Here is a 19,210-nt window from a genome sequence, read left to right on the forward strand (position 1 = left end):
TATGTGTAAAAAAATATTAATTGCAAAAACATAAGAAACTTCAGGCTTAAAGCCTGCAACTGAAAATAGAAATTCGCCGATCATAAGTGCACCACCCTTGCTGGAAACTCACCTACGTTTCGTAACTGAATTTTATTTCGGACTATTATACTATCTACATTATGGATGGAGCAAAATGATCGCAAAGTCTCATTCACCGTTAGTAGAGCTACCTTTCTGATGCTCTTTTTCACCGGTTTTAAATCAACGACCTTCCTTACTCGAATTTCTTACAGTTCTCATATACCACTTCTACGCCACACCAGTATATAAAAAGAATATTCGACGTTTTAAGAAAAATATTAACATGTGAAAGAAAATGGTGCTACTGCCGAAATCACAAAAACGTGCGATGTTGGGATTATAGATTCCAAGGCATTAAACAGATTATGTGATTTAAATTTACTACACAACTAAGAAAATATCTACATGTAAAATTTTTACATTGCTTCTTTCTTTTTACGCTGTTCTCATATCGATAAATGAGCGAAATGCCAAAACTATTTTTACCGCCATGCTGACGGCGCCGTCCAATCGACGTCGTTATAGAAATACACGATGTATTACTTTTGTAGAAGTCTTTATTCATCATGGGATGTTGATCTACTTAAAAGTGCGTGCATGCGCGTTCCATATCCATCATATCGTCCAGAATCTAAACAAAGTTATTATTGGAAAAAATTAACAATTCGAATAGTTGTTTTTTAGTTAGCAGAATGGACTCGTGTAGCCGGCTTTTTTATGAGAATAGTGATGCTACTGAGAGGTACCAGTGTAGTGGCACGGGATTTTTCAGAGTTGTTGAGTACTGTAAAAAGAATTACCTTGTTAAAAGGTTAAAAGGTACGTCAGATAAAAGCACGCAAAAAAACGAATTGTAATTTCTTTTCTAAACTATGTGTGTTTTTTTCAATATTTTGCAGTCATATTCTTTGTTCTTCTGATGGTAGCAATCGGACCACCGAAATATAAAGAAACAAAAAAGGTGCACTTTAGACTCAACACTATTGTTTGGTATGGCTTCGTCTTTTTCGATGCAATTTTGCTTGTTCAAAAATTTGGAGAGTAATTTAGCCAATTCGGACGGTTGAAATTTGTAAAAAGTCCTACTAGGATTATATATGGTCCCTAGTAGCTTAATACGAAAAAAGGTCTATAAGTTTGGGATATATATATATATTCTGGTCCGTCCAACTGAAAAATTGTGGATACGCCCGGGCTAGTTATACATTAATCGCATAATGCAGCTTGTCGGCACATCTCCACAATAATAGAGTATACTCTCAAATTAGCGGACACCATCCGTGTATGACCAAAGTGTCCGTTAATTGGAGAGAATACTGTAGCGGTATTTTGTTTGTCTGTCCGCAAAAGACGCGTCCAGTTACGGAATCATGAAGCCTAATAATACAGTTAACTGGAACAAAACTTTCAAATGTTACCTATATTAAATGCAGGTTGGTAGCTACACCTTTTACTGTAATATAAACTTTGGCAAAAGTCTAAAGTTTATTGATTCAATAACAGTCTCCATTTATTTTGTTTATTTAGTAACTGCAATTAATTTTGTAATCACAGCCTGTAGGTGGTGCTCTTATCTACACTGACAATTTTGCAAATATCACGAGTTGGTGACACTGGGTTGTAAACTCTGTTCTATTTCGGCTAAAGTTGCAGGAAAGTTATTTTTTGAAAAATATATTACACCGGAACACCAATATTGTGTTCGCTTTACTCTTTTTACGACATACTGCAGACCTGTACTAAAGCGCTCCACCTGAATGTGTGACACAGTGGCTTATCCAGCGTTTCGACACCGGGTCCTCCAGCTAGTCTTTATATTAATAGCCGTTGTTTGTCTGTCGGCCAAAACCCGGCCATGCTAAAACACGCACGAAATCTTCATGCTACCAATAACAAATCCGATATGGTTTTTTCTATTTTAACGTGATAGGTAATTTTGCATGGATTTTTCACGGCTAACGACTACCTTAAGGGAAGGAATTTTCGTGGGAATAAATTTTCGTTGGAATAAAATTTCGCGAATTTCGCGAATTATTATCGAATTCGCGAAATTAAATTCTCGTGAAAAATTTGATTTTCTGTAATACACGAATAAAAAAATTCCTGCAAAAAACATTTTTTCGATTGTTGGATTTTAATGGCAAAAATACTTCCTTAGCTTTACTGTCATCCACACTTAATTGTAATATTTGCAATCGCAAATATAAATTCTCGCTAAAAATTCGAATTTTCTAAATTCGCAAAAGTAATTTCTAGTACAAAATCTATTTTTTGTGATTCCGGAAATACAACTTCCGGAAAAAAAATTTCCCTTTTTAATATTGAATATTTTGTACACTTTTTTTTATAAACAATCATGTGCTGAGGACTGGGGATTGAATTAAAAATGGGTCTTCTTATAAAAATCTGCATACCTGTGCAGCTGTCGTTCCCATCTTTTTTGCGATCTCAAATCGTTCTGTAAAATTCAAGTGGACATACTTGGATAACAACTGACCATCTAGTATGTTCTTCTGAGCGTTTGTTAATGGACGTAATGGAACATTCAGTGCTCTGAATGGAAAAAATTACTTTACAGGATACGGAGGGGATGCATAGCCGTTCAAAAAAAAGAAATTAAATCAAAAGAAAAACATCAAAACTATTGCGCACAAATGGGAAAATATATTTAAAAATTATGTCTTCCTGTTGTAAACCCAATCGTGATAAGCAATAAGTGTCATGTGACCACTAAACTCATAATAGTGAGAAAACATTCTCAAAATGACAAAAAATACTGTGAAAAATATTGCACAGTTAATTTGAGATTTGAAAAGGATTGCTTAAAACGTATATGAAATAACAAATTTAAAGGAGCTAGAACCTCCTTGGTATTAATAAGTTAAAAAATATAAAAAAATAACAGAACAGCTCACTAACCTAAATGCTCTCGGGTTTAATCCAGCTTTGTGTTGGAGGCATTCTGTTAATTTATTTTGCAGCATCAGCAAACGTCGATACGGTTTCTCCGGTAAAGGAAGTATAGAACATATGCTACCATCCAACGTCGCTAAAAAACAAAACATTTTTTATCATGCAAGATTCGAATTTACGAAAAGCAAAGTGAAACACATTAGGACTTTCAAGACAGCAAATAAGTATTAAAAAAATGAAATTGTGAAACTCCCTGTTAATATGTCAAAAGGCGAGATCTGCCAAAGTAAATTCTAAGGATTTTTTTTTACTTGTTCACTAAGACCTAAGTCAAAATTCTGCTAACTGCTACCTCGTGAGGTGTTCAAGAGATTGAGAAATTTATCGAACTTGCCTGGTAAACATGTAGGTATTGGGTTTTAGAAATTTCCAGAATTGTTACCTTAAGAAAATTTTTTTTGCGACTTTGGACCCTTTTCGCAAAATCAACTTCGGCATAAAATTTTTCTACAAAAATGTCCAAACTTGAAGAAATATCCAGGTCGTGGAGAAAAAGTTGAAAAACAAAAACATATCATACGCATAAATGTCACTTGTCTTTGGTCGGGAACTTTACTAAGTGTTGCTTCGTCTTGTGCTACTTTTATTCGAAACATTGTGTTGACATGACAACCAACGTTTATGTCGGCTTTTAACAATAACCGCTGGCCGCCAAAACTCTCCAACGCTATGAAAAAAAGAAAAAATTAAAACTAAACAAAAAATATAATAAGAAAAAAAGTAAACAAATATAATGAGAGAATATTTTCAGCAAACTAATCAATGGGCGGACTTCAGCCACTGTATCTATAATTACATATTCAAGTATAAATTTCTATTCAAGTTGTAAAATCTCATGGGGACACGACACGATATTTTCAAGCGATAGAAACAAATTTTGTTACAATCGTCCTAAAAATATCGTGTCATCACACATCTGCACAACAGGTAACATTACATTACAACAAGAAAATAATATGTTATAATTACTGTATTCAGATTTGTCCTTGTTATTGGCAACACAAATAATGTTGCGATTAAGAAAAAAAATTGTGAGCACTGACGACACAAGTTAATATTCTTAGGCGATAGTAATTAACATAAATCTGTTAAGAAATTTTGTAACTTGTTACTGGTAATAAGATAAATTTCCTTCGTGCTGCCACACGACAAATCGAAGTTAACATTTTTGTATTCAGCCAATCAGAATGCAGTAATCATACTAAATTATATTCTTGTTGTGATAGAATGTTACCTATTGCACAGATGTGTGGTAACACGACAAATTTTTTGACATAAACCCACCAACATAATGCAGTGAAAATCATATATTAACATTGTGTTTTATACTTGCCCCTCAAAATTGCGTAACTCATGGTTTTGATACTAATTTTAAGTTTTATACCCTTCTACCCACCCTTCTTACATTACACGGAATACATTGGCTGTGGAAAGAAAAATGCAGAACCACCGTTTGTGATAGCAGCCATTTTAAGCATCTCATTTTCAATATTTACGAAAGAAAATTTTGATACAGACCGAAAACACAAATTAGATTCGAAACAAATCCTACCTTCAGGTTGATAAGCAAATATGAGAGCATTCTTTTCTGCATCGCAAACTATATGAAAAAAGTAGCATAAAATAAATACACATAAGTCACCTTGTAGAAAACAGCTGAACAATTGTATCACGTTATCATGTAACCCTCCACCTATTGTCATCGCCTCGTGTTAGTCGTGCAATTCGCAAACAGTTTTAACTTCCATAAAGAGTACTTTTGAAAGAAGGTATTAAATTCATACCTACAAATCCTATCTGTGATCCATCAACGAAAAATTCTGAAGAATATGCTTCTAATGGTTTGCTATCCTACAAAAAAAATCAAACGCCTCACTAACCTGAGAAGTAGTAACTTCTTTAATAATTTATTTACAATAAACCTGTCTTTAACTCTTTGTGGTAACTGAAAACGATTGTTGACTCGGACTCGACATCTTTACCAAAAAGACTCGTTTTAAAATTTGGAAGGGCGTTGACTGAAGAAAGCACTTTGGGGAATAGTTTAATCGTAGAGATACATCTCGGGATTAAAATAGTACTGAATTAAAACAGTACGAGCCCCGGGTGCTTAAAATAGTGGATTTAAGAACAAAACCCTGATTTATTTAAAAATTCTGATGCATGATAATGAAATGAAATAAATGAAATGCATGATGATGACGACAATGCATTTTTGCAAGGTCTCATACAACAAAATACAGAACTAATGTCTGCTATATTGGGTTACTAACTAGTATAAAATACCAATCAGTAACCCGTGGATTTTTCGGGTATTATTAATAAAGAGATAAGCGTCTTAATGTTACATTTCGAATATTTAAAGTGCCTTTCCCAAGAACGTAAAACATCCACTGCCACAAAGTTCATTAGCTAACGATTTGGTTGTGCTACAGAAAAATAACGGAATCATTTCTTTACACATAGGGAAGATAATTTCATCGTAGCTATTTTTTCCTATTTAGAAATTTAGTGCTTCGCAAAAGATTGTAGCAACAACATGATTGTAAAGCCTATCAAAGTAACTCCCTATTAAATATTCCTTTTGAAAATTTGTTGTGTTATAATGATGAAAAAAAAACAACTAAAAAGCAGTTATATTCCGATTTAAAGTTTAAAATACTTTTTTAAAAACTCTATACTTTGTCGGAAATTTGTCCGCCGAAATGCTAAAAATCAGGCCGCAATTTTTTAACGCTGGAATATTTTCCATCAAAATCTTCGGTTCTTAATGTTCGGTTCTTAATGTGAACATTAAAATATGAAAAAAACTTACTCTACTAACTAATGCCAGAGATTTATGATTGGTCTAAAAAAGAAATTCTCGATCACCTTAAAAACAAGAAGAAAGGGGGACGTAAACATTGATAAAATAAACAAACCGTCCAGCAGGAATACCTGGAATCTTATAAGAGAGATACTTCTCGATATGTCAGCAGCGACAATGATATTTCGAAGACTGAACAGGTTAACGGTAAAGACTTGTGAATCCACAAAGGCTACTCCAACGAGATCAGCATTTTTAAATGAATACGCGTAAATCTAAGAATAAAAAACGAAGACATAAATAAATATATATTATATCTAAAATGCAAAACGCAGGATAATGATGTACGAAAAAACTTTATGTTCCTAATCTCAGCTAAGTTGAGATCATGTTAAAAAAAAACACATAACATTTTGTAAAAATGAAATTTCAAAATTTACAAGTTATATTCCTTTAATTCACCGTTCCCATAAATAGTGAGATGCGCAATGCATTGTGGTACTTGAAGTCAAGAAAAAAAGCCGAAATTAAAAAAAATTGCTTGCGTATAACAATTAAATAACCGTAGCAATATATTGTGGAGAATAATCATGTTTTGTTACAAAATAATTATCTCCATGATCATAGCTCTTTGTAAAACCTTTATCTCTGTAATAGATTAATCAAGTGTTTAACAAAACAAAGTAGAAAAAGGCTTATTTGAGGGAAGGATAGTGAAACGACAACTTATAATGGATATTAATGAAGATTTAAGTATATTTTTTACGGATAATGATACTGCCCTTGAGCCTAGCTTTTCTCAAAGCTCTAGCACGGTATCAAGGCCAGTTTTCAGAGAAATTTCAAATCAGGAAATTGAAAGAGACGAAGAAGAGGAACTGACCTGTAGTATAAAAGAATGGTCCAAAGACTTATCTCTTTTGCCTGCCATTTCTCATAAAAAACTACAAAAGTATATGGTAGAAGATACTTTAGAAGTGGATAATAAATCTAGAGGTGCAATTAAGCACAAAATTCTGGGATACAGGTTATTTAAAGAGCATTTCGTGAAGAAGGTCAGAGTAAAACCAAATATTGTTGCAAATACAAGTTTGTTTATTGTTAAATGCCTGGCAACAGCCTCCATGAAGAAAATTCAATACAGCGTGTACATTCACCTTTGTCAAAAATCTGGAGATGTTTTATATGCTAAATGCAACTGCAAAGCTGGAGCAGGGGGTTGTTGTAAGCATGTCGCTGCAGTCCTTTACCAGCTTGTAGATTACAGGGAACTAGAACTGAAAAGTGTTCCTGATGATAAAGTATGTACAGATGTTTTGCAACAGTGGCATGTACCTGGTGAAGCTGCGAACTCTGAGGCTATTTTATTTTCAAACTTGCAGTTTGAAAAGGCTGATTTTGAAAAGGACAAAAATAAAAGTCGCAAAAGACCAATAGTTACTGGTGACCGAAAGCACTGTTCGACACCGTTATTTGCAAGAGAACCGTCAAGTGAAAAAATGAAGCAGCTTAGTGGGAACTTATTAAAACTTAAACAAGGAGTAACAATGGCTACTTTGCTACAAGGAAATGACTATGAGCCTTGCTCTTTTTCACAACATCTGTGACAAACTGTGAGATGGAAGCAGAGGAAAATGCACCAGTTAGAAAACATATTAATGAACTCATTGAAAACTTTAATTTTGATATTGAAAGTACCCTGCTGACAGAGCTTAATCTTAATTTCGTGAAAAATCATTTGAGTGTAACATGCAAAGAAATTAAGACTATTGAAGAGAAAACGATAAAGCAATCTAATAGCAAAGCGTGGTTTGCAGAACGAAAAAAAAGGTTAACTGCATCTAATTTTGGAAGTGTAATAAACAGGCGTAAAGGGGTCTTTCCAACTTCATTGTTGAAAAAGATTTTGTGTCAAAATAAGTCTTTTTTTTCAGAAGCCTGTAATTATGGAATTTCTACGGAAAGTATTGCAGTAAAAAAATATGAATTAGCAAAAGAAGTTACTGTGGAAAAATGTGGTTTTTTTATAAATCCTAAATGGCCTTGGTTGGGTTGCAGTCCAGATGGAATTGTTAGCGAAACAAAAGCAATTGAAGTTAAATGCCCTTTTTCAAAAAAAGATTTGACGATCGAAGAAGCATGTGGCGACAAAAGTTTTTTTTTGCAAATGTGTGATGAAGAACCCAAACTTAAACGGAGTCACATATGTTATTTTCAGTGCCAAGGTGTCATGGCAGTAACTGGAATTAGTGAATTGGATTTTATAGTTTATACTGAAAAATTTATGCACATTGAAACTTTAAAGTTTGAGAGTGAAAAATGGAACACGAATTGGTTACCATGTCTGACAAAATTTTATTTTGACTTTATGTCCAACGAAATATTTAAAGATACATAGCATATATATTTTTATATACATTTTATATTCGTATATATATATTGTTTATTCCTCATTCTGTGCTATAAGTGGTGGAAGAAAATTGACTAAATAACAGCAAATTACCCAGACTTTATTTAAATCAGGTGCCATTGACAATGGAAATATTGACTGTAAAATTCTAAAGTTTTTAACTCGATTAATTGCTCTCTCCACATGAACTCTTACAGAAGCAATTCTTCTAGTTTCAAGTTCTTCTCCCAAATCTAGTTGTGTTTTACCTTTTAGAAACGCAGGTATATTAAGAGTTACTCCATCAGGTAAATCCTCTTCAATATCGAATCCTCGATCAGCCATTAACGAGTCACCATGTTCTAATAAATTTAAAATTCCACTGTGTCGAGTAATTTTTTGGTCACTACTTCTTCCAGCATATAAATCAGATACGAATGTAACTGCTCCACTTGGTGCAATCCCTACCAATCCTTTAGCAGTGTTGTGATGTTTATAGCTGGAAAAAGTAGCTGATTGGCTGCGGTATGAAGAAGGCATCTCTGTAAATATTTCTGTACAGTCTATTATAACACGTGTTGTGGGATATAAATCTTTAAAACATTTTGGCATTGTCTCTGCTACTGTTTTTTTTGAAGCCCATATAGGAAGTACTCTCAGTTGAGTGTGCAAAAAGTCTATCCAAGTAATGAATATTCGACTTACATTACTAGTCGACATGTTAAATCGTATTGCCATATCTTCAATAGGAAATCCACAGCGAAGTCTAATAAGAATCATAAAAAATTCTGTTTCAGCTGTTGTAGCTCTGGATCGCCCACGTTTACCATTATAGGTTTTTGTGTTTTCAATGTTAGTATTTGATCCCCAGTATATTAGAGAGTCAGCAGCTGGTTGTAAATATTCAAGTACAAGTTTAAACATTTGGTAGCTTTTAAAACCAGTGTAAAATTTAAAATGTGCAGTGTTGTGTTTAAATCTGTCCACTGTAAATTTATTTTCATCAACTTCTGTTTGTAAAGAATTTATCTCTTTAGGTTTTTCAGGGGAAGGTAGCTTTCTTTTTAAACCAAGACTAGTCATGGTGTTTCTTTTTTTAACCGGTGTAGGTGCTATAGTTTTTGGTACAATCGTTGGAATATTGTTCATGTACGTTTTTTTACCACCTTCAAAATGAGCAGAGCATACTCTATGGCCTGATGTTGGTTTAAAGTTTTTTCTACTTATTTTTGAAAGCCAAGTCTTTCTTAAACCTTCATCTTTTGGAATGACGTAAAACGACAATTCTCTGTTTCTTTTTGAGTTGTTGTAACATAAAGGTACACAACATGTAAATCCTCCCCCAGCTGCAGCGTTTGTTGTTGAAGTTCCTGGCAAATTCCCAATGTTTGTAGCATTCTCTACGGTGAAATCTGTAGATAAATTGTCTAAGGAAACTTCGATGTTGTTTGGTGAAGTAAAGCTTTGAAAAAAGCTGTTTTTAGGTGTTGAACAAGCTGATAAAATATCTGTATTAAGTGTTTTTTCTCCTGACGCCTCCATGATTGTTTATGTTTTTGACTACATTTACCACAATGCATTGCGAAAACTCTCTTTTACGGGAACGGTGAATTGCAAGATCCAAAAGATTCTCAGAAAATAAAACTTCGAACAATTCTATACGCTCTGATTAATCGAAAATCGCATCAAGAGTTAAAATATTCCATGAATTGTTTACATGTGAAGTTGCTATTATGATTTTAGTAGTTGCGTAAGCGTTTTAATTCGAAATTAGTTATTTCAACCTGGGGAAGAACCGATTTAGAAAAAAACTTTCTAAAATTTATTGTGCTCTTTATCATAGAACGGTTGTTGTCAGTTTTATTAATAAATCTCGAAAAATCAAATAAAACGAAGTAGACAACAACAAAAACAGTGTTTAATTGTCTGTGCCTGTGTCTGTACATAATTTATGACATACCAATTACATTGCCCGTGGTTTAAAAACCCGTCACGGTGAATTAGATTTAGAATACAATAGCTAGAATTCCTAGCTAATGAAATTGCTTTATAATATTGATTTGGTCGAACCAAAAATGTACACAAGAATTCCATAAAACGCAGAATAGTTTAAAAAGGGGGTACTTTTGCCTGTTACAGACAGACAATTGTTTAAATGAGTTTTTAACTGTCATCGACTATATAATCGTGATTTCCGATTACATTTGGCAAACCACTTTAACGCAGAAAGTCACGTTTTATATATAGGGTTCAAGTCCCAAAAATTCAATATACTACCTTTTGGCCAACAGCTGCTATTAGATACCCGCTGGAAGCACACATGGCGGTGACAGGTCCCTTTTGTTCTTTGTTATATAAGCACTGTATTAGAAATAAAATGCACAAATTTACAAAAAGTGGTAAAATTTGTTTGGCATTTTGATATTTTAAAGTCTGATATTATTTGATCAGAGAAAAGAAACCGACATTGAACTTGCATTCATTACATACATACTTTGGCAATGGGAGATAAGAAAGAAATAGTTACGATGATTAAACCAATCCAGTGTACCTTCGATTTCGTTTTCGTCAACGGTTGTCCAGGTTCTGGTACCACTTCCACAACATCAAAAACCAGAATCTTGAAATAAAAAAATTATACGATGGAACATGATATGAAAATACTAAAAAGTCCATAAAACACTACCAACTTCCTATGTAATAAAGCATCTATGCGTAGGACAAATACTTATGCATATAACAAAGAAAAAGAGGACATACACTTGTGCACACAATAGGAAAAATTTAATCGAAAGGAACTATTGAATAAATTCGGAACATCTTGAGTGTTTTAAAAATTTCTCTTTGATTTTGCTACTCTGCGAAACATAGCGATCATCATCATCTTAATGCATTTCAATAAAAAGACACAGTATCAAAGCCAGCGTATTATTTTATACAACAGCAATACATTATGTTTGAGATTTCATGTATGTTTCGAAACAGAACAATTGTCTTTTTTTATTACTAGTTATATTAGACATTTTGACGCAGCATTCTATGGCTCTATTGCGAAATTTAACAGGACTAAAATATGTTCTAATTTTTATTATTAGGAACACTGTATCATTATTTAGAGCATGGATACTGAACATTGCAAAAATGCTATGCAAACCCCTTTCCCAACAGTGAACTAATGTCGTAATAGTGCATTTAACGGCTCAGATCCTTTTTGGAATTTTCCGTTGACCATTGATTTTCTTAAAGCTATAAGGTTTGTTTCTGCTAAATCTCGCTTTTGCTGAATCTCGCTTTTGCTGAATCTCGCTTTTGCTGAATCTCGCTTTTGCTAAATCTCGCTTTTACTGAATTTCGCTTCTAAAATTTAAAACCCAATACCGTTGTGCTAGTAAATTAATTTAGAATTTTTTTTAAATATACCCTTCCTTTGCAAGCCAGGTCTTCTCCGTAATTGAAAGAGGTTCCAACCACTACAAACTGTTTCAAACCAGTATCAACAAGTTCACTCTGCAGGTGGAGAACTTTAATACTAGTAACGTGCTCAAACTCCTCCAACACTGTCCTAAATTTTAAACAAACAAACAAATATTCCAGTGTACATTTATTTATAAACTTTATTTATAAAAAAACACATTTAAAGCCTAACTAAAGTACACTTTGTCAATGACATACTAATTGACGAAGAGGTAAAAATCTAAAAAAGATTTTCTCTGTTAGGGTACCTTATAAAGAAATGTTTCACAGCCGTTCTCAACAGCAAACAAGACTGAGATGTATTTCAGTGAAAGACATGAAACAAATTTCCACATACCTTGAATTGGGTATCACTTCCCAACTGACTGGTGATATTAATTCAATAACAAAGCGATCAATTTGAGGGTAAATGTACCTCGATTCTGAAATGTAAAATGTTATTTACAACAATAATGTTCAATTTCTCCAATGTATCGTAGTTATTGTGATTTATTAAAAAACAGACACAATATTCTTAAGAGTATTGCGAAATAGAAAAAAAATGCAAGTTCAGACGCTTTGACTGTGATAATATATCATTACAGCAAACATTCCTGAGTTTAGCTACGTCCCTTATACCAAAGGAGAGAAACAAGTACGTGTTGTAAAACTTACCTCGCTCAACAGTATCAAACTCTCGATCTTCTGTATGAAAGCGAGGTAATTTTTTGTGGTTTTCACCATAAGCTACAGCAACAGCATACACCTGTCCCATAAAATTAGGAAATAAATTAAAAAATTACCAACATTAGTGAAAAGGTTTCACTTTAGGTACTTGCAAACATAATCATAATGCTTTCAATTATCACGCAGTTTTCCATGTGAATTGTACGCCTTAGAATGTCCTTTGCTACAACCTTTTCTTCAAAAGTCTAAAGGCATTTCTCTCTATCACTTCACAGGCAAACTAACAGTAAATAGGGCAGATAACATAACATTTGCTGTGTAGAATGCAACACACAACACGGCAACATGAAAATGTTCAACCCTTTTCCCCAGCTTTCAGGACATGCAATTACAAATAATGTTTTACCTTGGCTTCTGTCTCGTACGCAATATCATATGGTGTCATTCTTAACGGTACCTTTCGAACAGGCCATGGTGAGTCATAGGTGAGATGAGATGGTAAGACAGCTATCCTTAACTCATCCTAAAAATCAACATTGCCAGTTCTATTAACGCTTACTAGCTTCTGTTCATGTTAAATCAGAACATATACAATCAATACTGGAACTGAACCCTATTCGGTCCGCAGGGGGGGGGGGGGGTTGCATGGCTACGATACTTACTGAGTTTCAATATTTACCTATTAGACACCTGCATGCCAAATTTTTAGGACCCATAAAAATGTCTATGAAACCCTTATAATGGGGAAAATATAATAACTCTTATTAGGATTATCGTTAGAACTTGAAACTTACAACACAACTTTGTTTCATCAAGAGAATCATTTCGCATGTTGGGGACACGTGATTAATACGATTTCCCGATTTTTTCGGATTTTACCCGAATATTTGGAAAAACCGGATTTCGGGGCAATTTTTGGCAGTTTTTTATGTAAACTGTGTAAAAAACAGAAAATATGTTAAATAACTTTTATTTAGATTTCAGAAACTTCAAACAGCATGTAAAAATTCGCTCTAGAACTAAATTGAATTTTGAGCAGATAGTGGCATTTTGGACAAATTTCAAGCTTTTGATGACGTCACAGAAAATGTGCTGACGTAAGCAAAAATTTATTGCTGCCATTTTGTTCCTTTTGTGACGTACTATGTGCTAAGTTTGATTCAATTTGGAGAAGCCTATAGGGTTAAAGGAATCCTTTCATGCAAAACTAACACTAATTTTTTCCATTAGCAATTTACTTTTAAACTTACAGCCTTCTTCCAGGGCTCCTTTCACGCCAACCAGAAAAATCATAATACCGCTTTCCATATACGTGATTTACAGACCAGATTTAAGTAATATTCAAGTCGGTATTATTCTCTTGTTAAATATATATAAAAATATGAGCAAAAATAATTTTTAAGAGAAGAACTAAAAAGTTCTTTATGAAAAGATATAAAATATTTTTCCAAAATTGCTAGACTCTCAATTCAAACCTGAAAGTAGTTTTATAGACCTAATAAAGAAGACATCCGAATGGTCTTAATCTATAGAAGATAAGATCGGTGCCAATATTCTGCTCTTAGCCTGCTCTTCTGCTCGTCAGGTCAAACTAGACTTTTCCCCGATTTAATTGGATTAATGTGAACCGAAAAGCTCTGAATGCCTCAGCGTCGTCTCTCCAGGTGACCTGCATGAAATTCTATTTTAACATGCGTAGCGGCGACAATCAATAAAAGTTTTTAACCATCATAATATCGAAATTTTAATTAATAAGCTATTGGGTAATAACAATGTTTCAATTCTGTTCTGTAGGGGATGTATTTCCTGGACACGGCAACTTCATCTTCATATTTTTAAATCATATTTATATATATTATAATGCCCGTATACGTCTGTCCGTCCGTCCGTCTGTCTGTCACGCAAAATGATAGCTTTGCTGCGACGGGCGAACCTGTGGATTTTTTCACGGGCTAACGACCAGTTTTATATAAATACGTAATTTGCCTTTGTGTCACAAAAACAACCACGTGCAAAACACAACTCCTCGACCTCAAAAAGCGATGTCTAGTACACCTGGTGATTCTAAACTTTCTCAAAAGAACGGTAAACAGAATGTTATCTTCTATGGAGAAACAGTGTGCTATCTTCTATGGAGAAACAGAATGTTATCTTCTATGGAGAAACAGTGTGCTATCTTCTATGGAGAAACAGAATGTTATCTATGGAGAAAGTGTATTTCAGTTAGTATCATGGCGTATATTCCTGCTATCTAATAAGAACTTGTTCATACTTTTATTGGCAAACGTGAATTACGTAACTTCGTTTACGGGCTTCCTTTACCACTTATGTTTCTATTAGAAATGGACACATTACAATAACATAGCTTGCTTAGAAAGATCAACCCGCACCCCTTTAAATCGTGTAAAGCCTGTACACCTCATAGAAAAATTTCTCAGAAAAGAAAATGGAAGGGGGTGAGAGATAATAAACACCTGTGCTGAGAGGCGGCCATTATTTAAAGTCATCACATATAAATCAACCAACTTTGGTTCCACAGAGCCTCAAGCTCGTTCACAGCACCTTTTTCGCCCTCTGATATAAAAAACGCGTAAAAGCCCTGGGAAAGAGGTTGCACAATCACAATGTCCGTATTATGGAATAATCCACGACCTGGAAATGTCTGAAAGATCGTGGAGTTGAGTCAGAAAAATTAGCTCCGTTTAAGATATTTAGATTTAACCAAATAACGTAAGATCCTAAGATCGCTGTGGAACATTTGCAAGTCAATTTTAACAAGTTTGGAGTGCATGTTATATACATAGAAACGGCTTACTCAATTGCTTGTGGTTACGAACTTTCAAGTGTTCTCCCTTCCTTTGCAATAAGTTCCGGAATTTTATCTTTTCATTGACGTCCCATTTCAAGAAATGATTAAAGATGTCCTGGGTGGCAGGTTGATAAAATAGCTATATGTTTGACAGTGATATCTTCGTAAGGGATGTTTTACTTTGTGCTTTTTTGTATTATCAAACTATATTATTATCATATAGCACTACCTTCTAAGCCGTTCCTCACATGTTCGTATTTCTTTATTGTGATGCTATTGATCAATTAAAAAAGCAATGAAATTTGAGTTAATAAATGTTCAGTAAAAATACATACTAGCGTCTGAAGCACAGTGAGAATGATGGGTTGTTAATAGGTTTTAGTTCATCCCGGTGGTTAATCTGGTCTTGGTTTCTGCTCGTTAGGTCACATACATATATCGCATTTGTTAGCGAATTAAAAGCAAACTGTAATGGTCGTCGTTAAAGCTCATCCTGCGTGTTATGGGTATAATTATATTATTTTTATTTTCACATATCTAGAGAAATATTAAAAAGTAGGCAAAATGAAATATATTATTATTCACTTATTCATTTGATTTTGCATGGAAGAATTCCTGTAAAACGGTTCTGGCTTGCAGTCCTAGCTATAAATATGTAATTACTCGCCAGTCTATGAACAATCTACTCAATAACTCCTTAAAACAATGGAACATAGTGTGTTTTCGCAGCTAAAACCTTGGACAAAATTTAATTTCTGGCCATGCTTACAAATGGAAACCTCTTATTGCCTATATTAATAGTAAGCGAGATTGTCAACAAGAGAAAAAGAGCCCGCAAGGGGCATTCCATATTTTTTGGTGGGTCTTCGCTAAGGTCACCAAAATTTTAAAACACTTCTATTCCCTTAAACGTTAGCTAAAGGCAAAATAAAGACAGCGAGTTAACGAATTTCTCAAAAAATATTTTGTGCATCGATGGATTAATGCTGACGTCATCAAAATATAATTGACGGATGTTTTGCATTGGCCTTCTGCTTAAGTGGATTTTTCCACAGGCTTATCATCCATCCGCCTTCATTTGTGACAGGCAAAGGGGATATGTTCTTTTCTTTCAAAAATAGCTGTAGTAGTATATCTTCTTTGTCGAGAAAAGCCTTGACTCAGCTAAACGAGGCAAATAAAACTGCAATATGTGATAAAACTCAAGTAAATAATCGCTTTACTATTTCCAGTGTATATAAACTGTTTTTTTTTTCTTACCAGTTTGTTAAAATATAAAAAGCCTTTGGGGCAATTGATGTTGTTAAATGAGGCAAATGACGTCACAGCCCCATCCACAGTCATTGGATGACCATTCACAATACCTCTTGACGTGACAAACAACCAATATGGATGCATTCCACACACGAATATCTGAACGTGAAAGATTAATTTTACTTGAGAACTAATCTGTTTACCATATGTGCGGGAATAGGGGATTTCATAGCATAACGTATTTAAGCCCACTCTCCCTACTATTACCCATCACCATAAAATCTCATATTTTATGTGAAATCTGAAATTCCTGTTTGAAATAGCATATTCTTGTTTTACTAAATTTATAGAATGTCAAATGGAGAAGCATCATATCGCAAGCAAATGATTAAGCGCCCATGCTTAAAGCGAAACATTAAATAAGCATCCGCTGTTCAAATTAACCAGAGCCATAATAGAGTTCTTATTCATGAAACACTGTGTTATGTCTCTGGTTAATTTGAACAGCGAATTGAACTTGCTATTGAACAATAATATGGGACGCACAAAAAGTAAAATGTATCCTAAAAGAAGAAACAACAAGTTGGTTCTAATGTTTTAATAAGGAACCCCTCTCTATCGCTTAAATCAGTACCCATCTAGTGTCCCAAAGTTGAAGATAAGCATTATTGGTGCTTAATTGGCCATTTACAGTTTATCTTACATCTACTTACTCCAACTTTATAGCTTGAAACATCATATACAACACGGAGACGCGGGATCTTTACTTTCTTCTTTTCACTTGATGCAACATCAGCCATTTCTGCTAATTTCATTTCTTCTTTCATACGCATTAAAATGTGAGTTTCTAACTAATATGGAGATGCATAAAATTATTATTTATTTTTGTAAGTCTTGTCTTGGAAGTCATCTAAAACTACTCTATTATGCATTCAAGTAAAAAAAACATCTATGTATGAAGGTAAGCGTTCCCTCTAACAAAAATACAATATCTGCAAACAATAACTAATAGCTCTTTGCTTTGGTGTTCCAATTCAATAATTATTTTTAACTTGTTTAATAATAAACCTTTGTTTTGTTTAAAATAATAAAATCTAGTTTATTCTATGATTGACAGTACCGCTGTCAGTAAACAAATGATTTCCAGCAACTTACCCTCTTAAATCTAATTCCAAGGTGACCACTATCGATATGTTTGTTGTAAGAAAAACATTCATAAATTACTAGATCTTGGTCAATTATAGTGAACAGTAACGGTCTTCTCTTTTTGTTACCAACTCCAACCATCACTATTTCCTTAACTTCGATACCTTTAGACATGGCACTGCAAGATAACAAAACATTTTAGCTTAGAGTTATTAAACAGAATAAGAACATGAACACATTCTTTCCTAGATCTCAATCTTATTTATACTAGACATTTTGGGTAAAATTTGGTGACATCAGTAATTTTGCCATCATGATGCATACCTTTTCTCGAAACACATGCTTTTACCACTCACCGCTATGAGTCCATTGGATCGCTAGCATATAAATTTGTAAGTGTTTCCTATCTTATTATCCCTTATAATATTATCTTTAAGAACAGTGCAGAAAAATATTATAAGTCACCAAGTTTTAGGCCTGTCGAAGGCTGAAACATTCATTTTTTTGGCGATACTTTTTTTACATATCTACCTTTCTTGTTTAAAGGTTTTTAGGTAGATATAGTAGGTATAATAGGTGTTAAAATTAGCAGTAAGCTCGTTAAAATTTGGATGGATTCCACTTAAAGCATAAATAGGCTTTTTTCTATTTTTTTTAATTATATCCTAAAATACCGCTTCAATAGAGCTATAACTTGGTGATTTTTATTGTTGTTCTATTTGGTAACTTTCTATTAAAAATATTTTTGGAATCTAATTTTGAAAAATTTTCATAGCAATAGCTGGTAAATGTGGACCGAGAAAAAGATTCTGATTTTGTGAGGGTTTTATTACTTAACTCATGGATAATTTTTTAATCTCTGTTTTAAATATTAAAATAATCACCTAAGTTTCTTTGGTACATCACCACTATCGGCTAGTACTTTGGGAGCATTTGAAAACTCATTACATGTAAAAACCAGTGTGAACTCTGGCAGGCTATATATTTGCAATTCTCCATTCTCGCGACAAATCACACACCAGTACGTATCTTGGTTCGTTCTAGCTGGTCCTTGGAAGGCAAAACTACAGTTAAAATAAAAATAAACTTTATTCTAAATAATCATGATTATTTTCATGTAAGAAGCCCTTAGGATTATGGTTTGTTGACGAGATTCTAATACAGCAAGTATAATTAACCTTCTCCTTCGTATATTAGCAAGCTGAGCTTGTTGAACATCGGGGTGAGGGAGAGCAGAGGATTCACCATATAACATTTCTTCCTCATCTTCAATTGTTAATGACCTAAGATAAATTTTCCTGGTTTGTTATTGATAAATTTATAATTATTACAAAGTAATAAAATATATTCAACATTATTATCCAAATTTTCTGGTTTGTTTCTGATTAAACTAGCCCTAATTTTCAGGTAAAAGTTTTTATATACACACATAGTATTTGTGTGACGCGCTTCGTAATACTGGAACAGACATTGATCAATAGTTATATTGCTTTGTTCTTGTCGTAACAGCTAAGATTGGTCCTGATTTCAACTAATTATTTCAAAAATTGCCACAGCTAATAACATCAAAAATACTACAAAGAAATTCAAAGTTTAAGACACCAACAATCAAATGTAAAAGCAATTTTGT

General features: G+C 33.6%; 2 protein-coding genes across 2 annotated transcripts in view; both read right to left on the reverse strand.

Annotated features, from left to right (window-relative positions):
• Nucleotides 1–426: 426 nt before the first annotated feature.
• Nucleotides 427–19,210, reverse strand: part of LOC130614398 (cleavage and polyadenylation specificity factor subunit 1-like) — a 52,565-nt gene continuing 33,781 nt past the window's right edge. The window contains exons 23-41 of the mRNA XM_057435829.1: nucleotides 18,759–18,863; nucleotides 18,465–18,644; nucleotides 17,590–17,758; nucleotides 17,148–17,285; nucleotides 16,441–16,593; nucleotides 12,778–12,894; nucleotides 12,360–12,450; nucleotides 12,043–12,127; nucleotides 11,652–11,793; nucleotides 10,783–10,851; nucleotides 10,509–10,592; nucleotides 5,974–6,117; nucleotides 5,852–5,884; nucleotides 4,821–4,887; nucleotides 4,589–4,636; nucleotides 3,557–3,703; nucleotides 2,983–3,112; nucleotides 2,478–2,616; nucleotides 427–694 (exon numbers count right to left, since the gene is read on the reverse strand). Coding sequence (XP_057291812.1) covers nucleotides 647–694; nucleotides 2,478–2,616; nucleotides 2,983–3,112; nucleotides 3,557–3,703; nucleotides 4,589–4,636; nucleotides 4,821–4,887; nucleotides 5,852–5,884; nucleotides 5,974–6,117; nucleotides 10,509–10,592; nucleotides 10,783–10,851; nucleotides 11,652–11,793; nucleotides 12,043–12,127; nucleotides 12,360–12,450; nucleotides 12,778–12,894; nucleotides 16,441–16,593; nucleotides 17,148–17,285; nucleotides 17,590–17,758; nucleotides 18,465–18,644; nucleotides 18,759–18,863 — 2,089 coding nt within the window. The 3' untranslated portion in view covers nucleotides 427–646. The remainder of the gene's footprint in view (nucleotides 695–2,477; nucleotides 2,617–2,982; nucleotides 3,113–3,556; nucleotides 3,704–4,588; nucleotides 4,637–4,820; nucleotides 4,888–5,851; nucleotides 5,885–5,973; nucleotides 6,118–10,508; nucleotides 10,593–10,782; nucleotides 10,852–11,651; nucleotides 11,794–12,042; nucleotides 12,128–12,359; nucleotides 12,451–12,777; nucleotides 12,895–16,440; nucleotides 16,594–17,147; nucleotides 17,286–17,589; nucleotides 17,759–18,464; nucleotides 18,645–18,758; nucleotides 18,864–19,210) is intronic.
• LOC130614396 (uncharacterized) lies at nucleotides 6,669–10,502 on the reverse strand. The gene has a single exon (XM_057435826.1). The coding sequence runs from the start codon at nucleotides 9,771–9,773 to the stop codon at nucleotides 8,286–8,288; it is 1,488 nt and encodes a 495-aa protein (XP_057291809.1). The 5' UTR covers nucleotides 9,774–10,502; the 3' UTR covers nucleotides 6,669–8,285.

Source organism: Hydractinia symbiolongicarpus, chromosome 11 (assembly GCF_029227915.1).
Source record: "Hydractinia symbiolongicarpus strain clone_291-10 chromosome 11, HSymV2.1, whole genome shotgun sequence".
NCBI lineage: Eukaryota > Metazoa > Cnidaria > Hydrozoa > Anthoathecata > Hydractiniidae > Hydractinia > Hydractinia symbiolongicarpus.